At 41.1% G+C, this 15,694-nt stretch overlaps 1 protein-coding gene across 1 annotated transcript in view; it reads right to left on the bottom strand.

Moving 5' to 3' along the window:
• The window catches only part of LTK (leukocyte receptor tyrosine kinase), a 98,692-nt gene extending 83,423 nt beyond the window's left edge, over positions 1 to 15,269 (bottom strand). The window contains exon 1 of the mRNA XM_085305528.1: positions 15,218 to 15,269. Coding sequence (XP_085161654.1) covers positions 15,218 to 15,269 — 52 coding nt within the window. The remainder of the gene's footprint in view (positions 1 to 15,217) is intronic.
• Between the last annotated feature and the right edge of the window lie 425 nt (positions 15,270 to 15,694).

Here is a 15,694-nt window from a genome sequence, read left to right on the forward strand (position 1 = left end):
ACATGGAATAGGATAGGGATTTAAAACACAAGTTCAAATATCACAGCTGGTTAGATCATGAAGCATAAATGTCACAGGAAACAGCTGGTGTTTGATAGGTCAGGAATCAGCTATGCTTTCAAAGCAGGAATTTAAGAAAGACTGAAAAATAATTCCAGGAAACAAAAGAACTGCTTTGACAAGATGGGTACCTTTCTCCGGGCTCAACCAATACAACATGCCTAAGATTGCCCAAGGAGTGAAATGATTGCTATTACAATGAATTGGACACAATTATCCACCAATATCCCATTTCATCTTATATGCTGGCTAGCTATAAACATTTAATTAAAAATATACATGGAACAATGCAAGACATGCAAATAATTAATTGTCATATACAAGAATATTTCACAGTCTCTTTGTCTGAATCCCAATCCAACACTTGGAAAAAGTCATAATGGATTTGTTTACTTTCAATGACAGGAATTATGTTACCACAGGAGACTGCTACTCCAGTCTCTGTCCAAAAGTGGACATTTCTACCTGAATTACAATGAAGAAACCAAAGGAATATTTTGCAAAGTTGAGCACAATGGACAAAAAAGCACTACAAATAAATTACAGACCATGCTGCATTAGCACTAAGTCCTTCAGATTTAATTGCAAGGGGGCATTACAGAAAGATGTCTGCTTAAGATACTCCAAAAACAGCAGAGAGACAAGAAACTGATGACCAAAAGGCAGAGAGTTATGAGGATGAGGAGGGATCTACCAGCTGATAGAACAAAAAATGAGAAACTGGTTTAGAGAACATATTTAATGTTCATTTAATGTAATGTTAAGGTGACCTGACAGGCCACAGTGGCATGGCAAGAAAGGTCCTTTCTATGGTATGTTATACACTAGACCTCACAAAGTTGACAAAGACTCTATTAGAAAGAAAAAACTGTGAAATACAAGGAACTTGGAGCAGAGTCTTCTCTGCAGAGACTTGAAGAACACTTCAGGAACAACAACAATAAAAAAGCTGCAAAAACACAGCTAGGATGCTGACTTGAATCACATCGCCAGTATAAAGTCTTCTTAATAATGAAACAATTTAGTAAGTATGGAAGCCTGATGGTATGCTGACTATTAAAAAGAGTGATGTTTTCATTGCTTACTGTTTCAGAGTAGCGTGAGAGCCAAGCCTTCAGAAGAAGGTATGTCTGGACAGCCTCATAAGATCCACACATCTTATGGAAAGGATTAGGACTAAGTTTGTTTATGTAGTCCTAAGTATTTGCCACCTGAAAGACAACTGTCCGGTATGAATACCTACACTGCAGCCAGCACAATGCTAGAGTTGTAGAATCTTTTTTCAAACTGCACATGGGATTACAGTTGTGAGGAATGAATTCTGTACACGAGACTCTCAGTGGGAGAGCCCTGGTGTTCAGAACTTCCTGAACAGATTAATAGCCRGGGATCAGTTAAGACTAGCCTATGGCTGTTTGGCAAGCTGTTTCTTTCTTTATTTTTGAATGATAAAAAAAAAAGATCACCTTTGAGTTGAACAAAACTTAACACAGTTTTTGCTCATAGTCTGGAAGAACATTACCAAAATTTATCAATTGTACCCGTCCACTTTGGTGGGAAACTGATTTTTCAAACAGAAAAATGGTCACTTGCATTTCAGTCTTTTCACCATTTTCCACCCAGCAAAGAAACACATAAAAATGGGATGATAGCCAGATGATCTCACTGTTCTCAGAGCACAAAACAGAAGAAATAGGAGTTGTGTTGTAAAGAATGATTACATCTACAAGGATACTTTGTAATCTTGGATTTCTGCCCCTCCACACTTTTTCTTTGGCTTCCAAGAGGATAAGGGGTGATTTAGGGAAAGATACAACTCAAACCACATTTCCACTGGAGAGTGGCTAATAGGATATTTTATATGAAGGCTTTCATTTTACTTTTGAGAGGAAGGCCTTAAATATAATGAGCCCTTTACCTTGAAGGACCACCTCAGGATCACTGCCTGCCAAAATGGTAATTGTGAAATTAGGAATTTCTTTCCTCCCAAGGAAGAAAGCCTCATTACTGCAAGGATGTGTTTCAGGGTTTGACAACTTTATGTTTATTATTCTAGTGCATTGGCAGAGCCAGATACCATCACGGCTGCTCTGATATTCTTAACATCCACTAAACTGTGCTTAGAAAATACCCCCCCACACTCCTAAATCCAGACAGCTTTACAGAAGGGAATGAGCAGCAAAAAATCAAAATGACTGAACTTGGACCATTCCAGAACTGATCTCATCCATTTTAAAACAAGTGGACCTCTCTCATTCAGTTCTTTCAAAGATGTTTCAGCCTGTCATAAGCTTCATGCTGAAGATGAAAACATCACAGCAAACCCCCACCTCCACATGAAATCAGTGCAAGAGCATCAAAGAGGAAGAAACATAGAGCAAGTGCTTGCAAATAAAGACTGTTGGGAAAACTTCTGTTTTTCTTTCAGACYATGGATAAACTAATTAAACATTAATTAACAAAATGGTACCATAAAGAAAATGATTGGGAACAATCCCTCCCACCAGTCCTAGACTCTTTCATTCACAGGCAGTAGGGAAACACCTCTGCCAACAGATGGCATTTCTGGATATATCTGGTAAATGTGTGTGTAGTAGGAACAGGCACACAAAAACCACTGGAGGCAAACTAACAGAATATAGGAATGCTGAATTCTCTGGATAGCTCAACTTAAGCTCTTATGTTTCTTTCAAGAGAAAACAAAACCACCTTTTGTTAGACTGAATTCCAGAAACAYTGTGGCTATTGGAGGCAAGATCTGCTCCACCACTGCTTGCTTACCTTCTTAATTACTAATTTCTTTTGGAATCATTAGGAGAAAAACACTCCCTCTCTGGAAGTGGTTGGTTAGGAAATGGTATGAGACCGTTGGCTCCTTCTAGTAATTACTGTCTTTAACTAGACCTTTATCAGAGAATTATGAAGGATACTATATATCMCAGTAGTGAGTCCTTGAAGATCAATGCTTGACTGCTATTGGCCTGCTGCTGGAGTTTCTTCACTGGCAAAGGGACACTCCAGACCAGTCCACACAATGGAGAAAACAGAAGTTTCTATTCCTCAGCCATCAACAAAGCATGCTAAGACGAACAGCACAGAGGGCCTTAGTTCTTTGCTCCCAGGACACCAGCCAGCATACATGAGCCAGCACAATGATGATAACAAACAACATGAGGTCAAGAGCCTGTGCAGTTTTCTCCTCTATTGCCCCTATCCAGTAAAAGCCTGAATCATGACAAGTTCTAAAGCAAGCCTGGCTCTACCATCAGGGCAGTATATCAGTGTGGAGAGCCTCAYATAAGGCGGCTTTCAAGGTGACAAAATGCTTTACACTGGCACATAGCTTTCAATGGTAACACAGACTGTAAGGTTCTTTAACTCCACACAATTCCTACACTTTTCAATGTACATTCTTTTAAGATAGAAATCAGCTACCAGACCAAGCTTGGGTTCCTTGACTCACTATTCCTACTAAATGTCTCCCATCTGTCAGAGTTCCTGTATGTTTTGATGATGTTTGGRCTTGATCTGCTCATCCAGCACCTGCATTTTACCTTTTCTGCTATAAACAGCCTGAAATTGGAGCTGTAATTAGCAGATTAGTGTCCACAGGAAAAGACTGAACCCATATTTGAGCTGTACAGTTCTTTTTTACATACGGCTTTCAAGAGTTTCCACTGCCTAGCTGTTACTCCACTACAGCTTCTTCCAGTGAAGGGGAGAGGAATATGAAAAAAATCATTGGTGTCATTTCAGTCCCCTATCAGAGCTCAGCTGCAGAGTTCCAGAGCTCTCACAGTGTCATATATCTAGAAGTGCTGCCCTGTCTGCACCAGCTCCTAGAGCAGCCTGAATTCCTCTGCATCAGAAAGTTCTAAATGACCCTGTAAACATCAGAAGTGTCCCACACACTTCTAAAAATGCCTGTCATTGCAATAGCCAGCTACCAGGTCAATAACAGCTAAAGATTCCTTGCAAGCAGAAGATGAACTTTGCTTCATCTACAGAAGTGAGAAAGCGACACATGCACAACGCACACACTCTGAGGGAGCTTCACAGTCCGAAGTATATAGCATTATTTTGGAAGTGCCCAGGTCTATGTCTTTGAAGACGGGATGCACTTACCACCAGTGAAGGTGAAGAGATATGTTGCCTTGAGCAAAGTCCGGTCAGCTCTAGGCAAGAGTCAAGCACTTTTCAAACATCACAGCTAGAATTTGTTGACAGCCCACAGAGAAGGGACCACAACTTTGCCAGCAAGTGCTCCAGCAGCATGTAGAGTCTGCCAGTGCCAGCTGAGACTCCCAAATGGGCTCCCCACCAGCTGAGCCTCTCGATGCCAGCTGGACTCCAGAACAGAAAGAAGTGTCAAACAAACACTCAGAGGAGGCTAAGAAACTGGCATGTGAAATAGCACAATTTTCGGCAGGACATTTAACAGTTTGGTGCCAAGATTTCAAACTTCTTCCTTGCATCATGGCTAGCGTTCTGTGCTGGTGTAAGCAATGCCTACCTCCGAATCACACTCACCCTGAATAATCTGTAATTCTTCTTTGCATACCCTTGTTGCATATCCTCTTTACGCAGCTGAGAATCTGGGCTTTGAATCTACAGGCATAAATACACTAAGCAATAGCTTTGAATTTTTAAAAAATTCAGGCCAGCTGTGAGTAAGGGAGGCAGACAGACACAAGCTATGTACTTATCCTGACAAGAATTAGGGACATCAGTGGATCCTTCACTGAGCTCAACCTGCCAGCTCTTCTTACTCATTGTCTTTAAGAGCTATTAAGCCACRGGGGAGACAGCAAGATGCAGCAGTACATCCGACAGGGTGCAGGGGAACTGGAACAGCAGTGAAGTCCAGCTGTGCACGAACAGGCTAAAAGGTCAGAAAGGTTCCAAGATCATAAAAAACGAATCTGACTAGAGAAAACTAATGATGTTCAGCATCTAGCTCTATCAAAAAGGTGGGGAAAGCAGGAAATGGGAAACTGTTTACTGTACCATAGTTAGCATTCACAAAACATCTATTATGTTTAAACAGCATCCAGCATTTAGTTATATCTAGAAATGCAACACCAGCAACTCTAGTTATATTCTGTCTGTTCTTTCTCCCAAACAATTTAYACAAAGATGAAACTATACTCTTCAGGGTGATTTAGGGTCACAAATGACAGAGGTGGAATGAAGAACATCATGTCACTGGAAAAACAAGAGGGGATTTTACATCTATTCACTGGTGTCGTGCCTTCTCATGAGCAGATAAGGATACACTATGACAGAATAACACAAACGCATACCTTTAAGGAGAACGCTCTTATTTTCTCCACTAATGGAAAAGCCAATATTGTCAGAAAGCTCTTATCAGTTATCCAATGCTCAATGTGAAAGAAGAAAGAGACTTTTTTTCCAAAGCAAGAAATTTAAATTTCCACTGAAACTGACTTATAGACTCCCTAGTTACACTTCATTAAAAAAAGGCCTAATAAATAGAAATAATGCTGTGATCTATTTCAAGGAATTAGAATATACTATTTTATGTTTCATCATATCTAACTAAGGGAGATAATATAGGTAAAACAGGACAAGGTTTAAGGCACTAAAGGCTAAACAACCTTCCACAAACCACACAGAAAGTTAGTGACAGAACCTGGAACCAACACTAGGAAATCTGACTCCCTTTATCCTCCTACTGTACAAGAATTAAATAATTCTACCTTCCCATTCACCCTGCCTAACTTAAAGTCACATTAAAAGGCAAGATGGATTTTAAAAATGTTCTGTACACTTACTTTTAGTAGTACAGTAGGACAAYTGAAAGAATGACAAATGTCTCTGGTGCTGCCAATGCTTATAACTCTATTCTGAATCTAGTTCTCTACAGTGTTTTTCTTAAGCATGTAGTTTCTGGAGCCATGTAATGACATGAAAATTACAGCAACAAAAATTACTTAATAGTTACCCAGACTAGAAAACACAAACTGGAAAGACTTTGAAACCAGATGGCTCATAAATATGTTTGTTTTAATTTGATGATTTTTAACCCTATCCTATGATGTGAAAACTGAGTTTTGAGAGCCTAGGTGCCATAAAAGCTGGGCATGCTATATATTTACCCTTTGCCAAGCTCAGAAAGACTAACCAAGGCACTTTCACCTTTTACTTCTCATCAGCTTTATTTCTTGTTCCTTTGTGTGTTTGGGACATGAAGAACAAAACGGTATATTTAAGAGTATTCTTAAGTGTAGTTTATGTTCTTTGGAAAACAAGTGGGAGCATATATGTGCAAACTAGAGCTTATAGAAATTTTTGTTTTTAAAATTTATGCTCAGGACCAAAACTATTTTGTTATCTCCCTTTTAGACAATAAACGCAATCCTCTGCTTTGGAGTTTCAGAGCAGCTTTAGCCCTATCCCTAACCGTTTCAGCATGCATCCTGCCTTAACAGTCTGTACTTGTTTTTGGTCAAAGTTGGAAACAGTCTATTTCAGGCGAAGAGCTAAGGAAAGGTGTGAAGGCCATGCAACAACATCGCTTATCATTACTTCTCAGTATTGTTTTTACACTACTAACATCAGTGATAGAATATAGACTGCTAGTCTGAATTTTGTGCCCCCTAAAATGGTGTAAGTTTTGATAGCTGGCAACCATGAAAGCTAATAAGGTCCAAAAATGAAAAATTTTCATAAACAGAACTAGATTACTAAAAGCCTTGTTTTTCTGTTTAGTAAAACTGGATGGTAGGTATTCTTCCAGTGGTACAAATTCATATGTGGGACATCAGCTTGCTTTCCCAAACAAGATATTTGGGAATGACAGTGGGGGAAAGRAAAAAGAAGGAAAAAGAACTATATCCTGTCTTAAACTGACCAGCATATCAAAAATGAAAATTGCTTCTAAAGGGAAGGCTGAACACCTGTGTCTGATCAGAGTGAATAAATTACACCTCCAGATGARGTGAAAAGAGCTGGATTTGTATTAGTCTGTTGTATTTTTGTATTCACTTAAATAGCTAGAACATAAGCCCTTTTGAACTAAGTAAATACCAAATCTGGAAAACAGGAGTTTAAACTGAAGTTCAGGGTGCAGAAAAGAGGCTAGTTATAGGAGCAGGGCGGTCAGACAATCAACTATCCACCGCTTAACCTACTGTCACCAAACTGGAAGTTTGCAGCAGGGGGAAACTTTATCTGCTATTTTTTTTAACCTAAGTAGCAAAATCAGAAATCAAACCTGGGTGAATTTGTATAGTTTTCCCCCAAACTTGTAAGTCAAAATTTGGTTAGTAGAGACATTTTAAACTTGGTTTATTTGCCTCATTTTGCTTGTAATTAATTCACAAGGATATTTTTTGTAAGTTTTAGAGACCTAGAAATTTATTCTCTGGGATTGCAGAAAACTGACAAACAATCTGATAAATTTATGGAAAAATATAAAGTCTGTTAGAACCTGATGGATACTGAAGGGCCAGAAGGCATGCAAGACTTCAAGAAATGTGAACGGAGCAGTGAAAGCAAGTATTTGGTGATGACTGCTATCAGGGCTTGCAAGATTCATAGGGTGCAATGACTCATTAAAATCTAGGCCCACACAGAGTTAAAGAAAGCTTGTTTCAGAGATTTTTAATGCTTCTCTGGCTCCTGTAGTGACTGTAAACAAAGAAAATGCTCCTGTTGTGAATTACACACTTTAAAAGTGTTACTAATGTAAAGAGATCTGGATTCCAGCTTAGTACACATCAAAATGTCATAGAGCAAACTCTAAAAACATGTTAAAGGCCAAGCAAATTTCATGTCAGTCTTCCACTAGCTGAAGTAAAAGTAGCAAATATGTATTAATCGCTCATAACTCAGTAGGAAAAAAAACCAAATTATAAATAGTATATACTCAGAAAATAAAAACTGCAGTAAAATGTAACAACATAAACAGAAGATCCAGAAAATAAAGACATGCACATTATTAGAGGTGTGTAATTGTAACTCTCAAGGCTCTCTACATTATCTAAAATATTAGTCAAGACACCAGGGTCTGCAGAAGAACCAAATGAACAACTCAATGAGGCAAATAGTTTCTCAGTTCAGTTCCAGTTTGGATTCAGCTTTGCCTGAGATTGTTGTGGTTCAGGTTGACAGCTGGTATCCAGCTTTCAGCAATCCCAAGGCGCACTGAAAAGGTTCATGGTCTCTGCTGGAGTTCCTACCTCCTGCTCCCCTGCCTGGCCCTGGACACCACCGCGCTCCCCCTGTAGCTGCACTGCTTCCTCCTACCAYCTCAGGCCAGGAGAGAGGAGCAGAAGTTGCGAGATTGTGCTACGAAGAGGAACGTGGATTTGGTGCAGTGCGATAGAGGAGGAGGAGAGGAGAGTTAAGCTCCTCTAGCCTTCCCCTCTCCCTGCTGCACACGCAGCACACAGTGCACAAACTTGCAAGTACAGAAACACACAAGCACACCCACATACGCAGGGGTCCCCGTGCAACTGCCAAGGGCTAGCCCAGGCGCGGTGCTGCAGGTGTTTCCAGAGCACCCTGAGACAACTGGACTCCATAGTAGAGCCCATGCCCTCCCACTGGAGCCCCCAGAGTCCACCCCAAGCATGTAGAAAACGCTCTGRATCTCAGCAATTCAAAGCAGCACGGTGTCACCGTGGGAGTGGGAGCTGGTGACTGTCCTGTGGGAGGCAGAAGTTGATTGCAAAGCTGCACAGAGACCCTTGCAGCTGGAGGTTGCTCCCATGCTGATCACATCTCTGCTGAGGGGTGAAAGATTCCACTAAACTGTGATACTCAACTAGTAAACTGTTGGTTTGATCCTGATTTAGATTCTAATTAGAYTTCAGTTACTGAGTCAGCTCTGATTCAAGGGGGAAAAAAGTTCCAGTTTGGGTTTAGTTTTGCTCCTTCGTACCTTAAAAACTCCTCCCCAGGACATGGCAGGAACAGAAACTTCTCACCTCTTGCACTTCWTTATGCACACCAAAATCCTATCACATACCTCCATTTCACCTTCTACTACAGCTCCCACTCAGTTACTTTATCACTCCTCTGTTTCAAATATWTAACATGCAACTCCATACACACACACAGTGGAGAGGTGCGGATGCTTTAAACCCCAAAAGTTTGGCTGCCTATGCCSTGAAACACATGCTGGGCTATGGATTGGAAAAAAAAAAAAAAAGGTGAACAACCACAGTGTATGAGTAAATGTATCATTCTTGGCCAATATGCCAAAGCTTATGGGATTTCAGAGACCAATTAGCTGAAAATCTGTGATGCCTTATTAACAGACATGGTTTTCCCATTAGACAGCGCATAAGCTAAGCTGAGTTGCAAGAATCTGTGCTTTTTGGAAAGACTTTAGCTTTGTATTCTACACTTCACTCTTTCTCAAGACTACCTTTTTCTCTGAAGAGCTGTTATTTTCTTTTGTAAACCCAGTCAGTGCCATTCTCTAGGAGTTTCTTTCCCTTCTGCAAGGCCAGTTAGAAACTTTAACAAGTTTTTTCATTGACAAGTGGAAGGAAATACTGTACAGAGTTGTGTAAATTTTCATGCTTTTCCAGTCAATTTTATCTCAAGGAGCAGATATAGAAAAAAACAATCTGAAATTCTCCTAAAATGATGAACCTTGGTCTGCAGATGAGCATCATACTGAAATTCTAAGTCCATTACTTCCTCAGTATATATGGCAGAGTTGCCTTTTTAGGTGAGATAGATTAGCAGTCACCTTTGTTTCCCTTTATGTCATTTCTCTGTTTCCACCATTCCTTGTGGATCTAGTCATGCTGGTATCATACAGTCTGGAAGAAGGAACAGCGTGGAGGTACAGAAGCTCTAGGAAAGCTCCTTGAAAGAGCATGCCTGAGGGAAGCAAAATGCTTCAGCAAGACCCCACCATTTGCTTGGGACTTGCAGTCCTTCAGGCAATGCAGAGACCTGGGGAGCTGCTGGCRCCAATTCCATTTCCTCCTTTGCAAAGAGCTTATAGCATGAGCTCTGTTGTTGCACATAAAAAGGAAAGAACCTGGCATTCTCCAGGAACATCCCCTCTGGCCCCTAATGGTGCTGGACCAGTCACAATCTGAACCAAAGGCACTACACTTTTCTCCCATCTCCACATAACCTACCTGTATTATCTGTCACCACTCGGGAGATCTCACTTCTCCATATTCACTTAGAGGCCATCTGTCAGACCAGCTGCCACTCATCTCTTATCAGATACCTCGGTTCACCACTTTTCCACAGCGGCCTGCTCTCACACTTGCCATGTTTCCATCTTCGTACACGCGGATACACAGGTCCAGCAGCCCACATCAAAGCACTGTGTTTGCTACACTCCAAGAGTGGAGAGAAGCAGGGGAACAATTACAGTGGAATGGGAGGAAGAGAAATTGTGAGAGGAAGAACTGATGCTGAGATACAGGAAAGAACTATAAGCTTGATCCAATTAATTAACATAATTAATGTCATTATTTTCCTCCTCTGATTTAAGCAGTCAGTATAAAAATCACGCTTACTCATAAGAGTCTCAGATAAAAGTCTCCAGACACAGAAGGCAAAATATTCCACTGTTGTTAACTCTGCTCACATTAACAGAGATCCATCAATTTGTATTAGCCAAGGACTCCATGGATTTCTTCCTCTCCTTCTATTTCTGGAAAGAGTTTACCTGCCTCTCCTCTTAGCAGCTGCTTTATCCTTCTGATTTTACTAAAGGTTTGCAAAGAATGCAAGTTATCTTTATTTCCTTGTATTTCTAGGGAATTTGATCCAATAATGAGCTACTAATAACAGTACCAGCCACTGCATATATGTGCAGCGATGAACATCAGCCTGAGGACAACCAATTGCATGCAAAATACCAGGTACAAATATGTATGTGGTACACTTCAAAGTTAACTGAACAGCTTTAATACAGGATTTTCCAGATCACTGGCAAACTCAAAAGAAATTATAAAACCAAAACTGYCATAGGTCAACCTGAAATGAAAATTTCTCCCAAGTTCAATCAAATTGCAGAGTCAAACGCATTTCAGTGTGTGTTGAACGGTAACATTTCATGTCAAAACTAAGCACTTGATCCTAAACCAAGCCTTCTATTCTAGATTGGAGAATTTAAGATTTTTAAATAAAAGATTTCCCTAAACAAAAGTTTGAGTTAAAAAATATTTTAAAAAATAGTTGGATTTATTCCACTCTCCCAATATGAACTAACTAGCACACATGCAAGAAGTCCATACATAACAACTCCAAATCTAGATCACTTTATAAAGTAATTTTGTGTTAACAAAGCAGMCTTTTCACTAAAATTAATTCAAGATGAAAAGTTCTCTCCACTCTAGTCACACGCACATCACTGGTATACTTCCACACATGAGCACAGTCAGTGCATACCCAAYCACACACATAAACAGGCTGAGGAAAAGGACTCTCCTGCATATCTGTTCAGGACTCTGGGGGGCGGGAGAGGAATGCTTTTTAAGTAATACTAAAACTGGACATTATTTTCTACAACTTTGATCTTAGGGATCAATTAGAAACTATGAGACTATGTAAYAGAAATAAGGACAGATTTCTCGCATAGCTATTAACAAGACAATGTCTTCAGTTTTAAAGTACCCATGGCCCACCACCCAATTTCTTCTTCCTCTACTTTAGTTTCTCTTCTTGATGTTCTCATGCTGAAAAAGAATATGCAAATTTGCAGTATTTGTCTTCATGTGCTGCCTTACTAGGGAATGACCGGATGTCTATTCTATCCTTTGCCACTGCATTTCAGAGAGTCCTCAACTTTGCAATGTCCATACCTTAAAAAGAACRGTCTTTTTCCTTATTTCAATGCATCTTCCCAATGCGTGGCTTTTGTGACAGCCATAGTGCCTTGGATACTGTATCCAGACTGAGTGTGACACCTATAGATACGCTGTCCTAGACAGAGCTATTTAAGTGAAAATATCAAAACCACTATTCTACCTGTATGCTAGTCAACAGAGAGAGAGAGCAGAGAGAGACACAAGAAAAATGAGAAAGAGGAGCTCTTCCATGAAGAAGCTGAAGAGGATGCCACTTCCTCACTGGGAACACAGRCAGTTCTTAAAATAATTGACTACAGAGCCCCCTTTTCCCTTTCCACTACAGACAAAAGGATAYACAGTTCAGTAAAGATTTGTCCAAGTGAGATAGATGAACTAGTTCATTTTTAGGTGTATAAATCTGTTAGCTTGCATCAAAATAAGATACTCTTAAATAAGTGTCTTTATGTATCTGTGAACTGATTAAACTTCTATCAGCTTACACTCACTCTGTAAAACAGGCCAGCTCAATTTTGAGAGGCAGACAAACTGAAAAAAGAAGGAAAAAAACCTCTTGGGCTTCTGAAAGCAGTTTGCTAGACAAATGCAAAGGGTAAGYAGCATCCAGGAATGCAGCAATCCCCATTTCTATATTGATATAACAGTCCACAATTTAAAAAAGAGAGGGGGGGGAAGAGGGGGCAAGAAAAAGAAAAAAAAGGCAAAAAAGAAGGATAGCACCCTTAATCTTAAACCTGCTATCAACCTCTCTCTGCTTCAAAAAGGATTCAAAAAAACCCAAAACATTAACTACTCCTCAGACTAAAATTAGATTCGACATACCCTAACCCATGACAGCTCCATGGAAGTGTTAGAAAGAATCACAAAGAGAGATCTGTACAAAATACCTGCACTAATATTATCTCAAGGATTGCAACTTTATTCAACAGTTAACCTGAGAAATGACATAAATGCATGACTCCACTTTAGGGAAAGGTGTTAGAGGTTTGCCTGGGATGCATGTTGTGCTATAATTTTGGAGAGAGTTTGCACTCTGCATCCAGAGGCAAGAGCACAACACCTGGCCAAGCACAACCTACTTTTTCCATAGAGAAGAGGATGGAGTCCTCAACCACCAYCACCACCCCATACCCAGCTCAAGTAATCCAAGGAAAATTAGCCAATATGAAGACTTAAAGCAACAAAAACAAACAAACAAACAGGAAATTCTCCCACACATTCACCTGGTGGCTTTTTTCACCTTCTTCTTCGTAGCCATCTGAGACAGAAGGCTAGGATGCTTCGTCAGCCTCCKAATGACTGTGAAATGACTGTGAAGTTGCCCTGACACTGAACTATAAATCTTTACATGCTGAAACTCTTTTTTTTTTCTTTTTTAGTCTGTACAACTTTCTGAATTTTCTTATAGTCTCAACTTCTGCACCAAAAAAGTTCTGACCTCCTTTGGTGCACTAAAAATTTTCAGTGRAGGGGAACTCTGAAATTACCCTTTTAGGACACAGGTCATTAGAAAGGCATATGCCAACCAGTAAAATAGAAGAGAGAAAAGCAGACCTGCAGATTCCCTCATCATCAATGCGTTGGGCTTTCCAAATTAAGAAGCAGATATAAAGCCACTCTGAGAATCTGCTCCAGGAAAACTTGCTCACTGGGAACACAGGCAGTTCTTAAAATAATTGACTGCAGAGCCTGAGAGCTGCCCATAACAACGCAGTGAAACAAGCCACCTCCATGGGGAGTTCATGACAGCAGCTACAGGGTTAAACACGCACATATTCAAATCTCTCCCTGGGTGACTGAGATTATTTTTGGCAGAAGACTGGACAGAGACTCTAAAATGTGCATTAGTTTTCTTTCAGCTCTTTACTTGCTCTCTCTGAAAWGCACCTTTTCTATCTTTGCTCTAAAACAGTCATGCTTCAAAACTCAGGCTTGGATATACAGCAAACATAATGACTATTCCTTGAAATGACCTTACTTGCATGTAAAAGTCACTCCACAGAAAATGCTGGGATGATACTCAGCAGCTCTTCATGAGACCACATGCTGCCAAGAACAGAGGCTGTGGGGACACACAGCTTGCTCTGCTYGCATGGGGCACAGTTTCCCTGGGACCCCTTGGCAATAAAGCAGCATCCTCTAAGTGAAGATAACCAGTTAGAAAGAGCCCAAAGTCAAAAACTCTGTGCTATGCCTTGGCATCCAATTGTAAATAGAACTAAATGATGAATCCTGCACAAAAACTGATGTCCCATCATGGTTCCTTGTAAATGAAAATATATACAGGTTCAGCATTTTGCCAGAGACAAAGTAGCCCTTACTGCACTGGCAAGAGCAAGCTATAGCTCTTAACAATCTGTTTTTTTTTTCCTCCTTCCCTGCYTGGAAGAAGTTGCGTTGAGAAATACAGAAGCAACTTGATCCTTTTCTAAGGGTTAAGACGATGTCCCTAGCTTTCCAGGCTACTGTTGCAACTTCAGCTCTATGTGAAGTTCAGCATGCCCTAGTAAAGCAAGTCCTGTCTTTTCTCTCCCAGTTTTCACAATGTGATTGTTTGCCAATGTGCACATATAATGAGAGCATCCCACTCCTACTTTCTTTCTCCCATTGCCTGTGTACACGCTGCTTCTCAACTTCTCTCTCATTTCTGCAGCTATCTTCCAAATATCTCCCCCCTCCTCTGCTGCTATTATTTCATTCCTCTTGCTGCATTTCAGATCAAAGCTGGCAATGATAAAACTGAGCTGCACAGAGATTCCTTTCAGAACTCAGCCTGAGCACCACTGCCTAGGTGGGAGCTCATAACTCTTGTCTTTCACAGTGCCGATACCTTCTTCTTCCCTTTAGCCGTCTCCCTCATCTCTTCTCTTGTGCAAAGCATCTTCCCTAAAACATTCCTTTCCTGTAAGCACCTTCATTACATTTTCTCCTGGAGCATTACTTTCTCCCAGCCTCCTAATACAGTTCCAAAGAAAGCAATCCTCTAATCACAGGACCAGAATGGTACCAGGGTGTAGCTGCTAATTTCGTGTTGGATGGTACAAAGGCAGAGCTTGCTTCCAGCACAAGAGCCTCCTTCAGCAGCAGCCCTTCTAAAACTATAGCTCACCTTACTATTTCAGCAAACGAAATCTACTTAGTATAAACAACCATCAAGATYTAACTTCTCACATGTCATCCACTTTACATGTTTGATAGCGGTAATTTCCACTCCCTCTCTTTTTTCAGTTGTAATCCTTTACTATCTCTACAGGTAAAAGAGAACAGGCAAAGAAATAAGTCTCGGTGCAAGAGAGACTTTGTAAACCAAGGAGGTGGAAGGGAAAAAAAACAAAGTTACTCACCCACCGCGGTGACCCGCAGCAGCAGCAGCAGCAGCCGCGGCAGCCCGTGCATGGCTGTGCCGGGCGGGGCGCGGGCGGCCCGCGGCTCGCTGGTGCCGCCTCCCCTCGCCTCCCCTCCCCTCGCCTCCCCGCCCGGCCCGGCCCGGCCCGGCCCGGCCCGCAGCGGCTCTGCCGCGGCCGCCCCGGCTCCCGCGGCCTTATAGAGGATTTCCCACCTCCTGCCCAGGAAGGCTCTCGTGGGTCCTAGAGCCCTCCTCTCCCCTCCTCCTCCTCCCTTGTTACATACAGATCCTGCGTGATCAGCAAATCCACAAGGCGGGTGCTGCAGACATCAACATATCCATCTATAAATTTTTTAAGCATTAGTATTCCCTAGTAAAAGCTGAATTCAGCATCTTGCTGCGTTGTTCCCCTTTCCTGGTCCTCCCTTGCAGCTGCCTTAATGACACTTGCACAGGCACCCACGCACTACCCGGA

Source organism: Rhea americana, unplaced genomic scaffold (genome assembly GCF_003343005.1).
Source record: "Rhea americana isolate MKP2758 unplaced genomic scaffold, rheAme1 scaffold_102, whole genome shotgun sequence".
Classification (NCBI taxonomy): Eukaryota; Metazoa; Chordata; class Aves; order Rheiformes; family Rheidae; genus Rhea; species Rhea americana.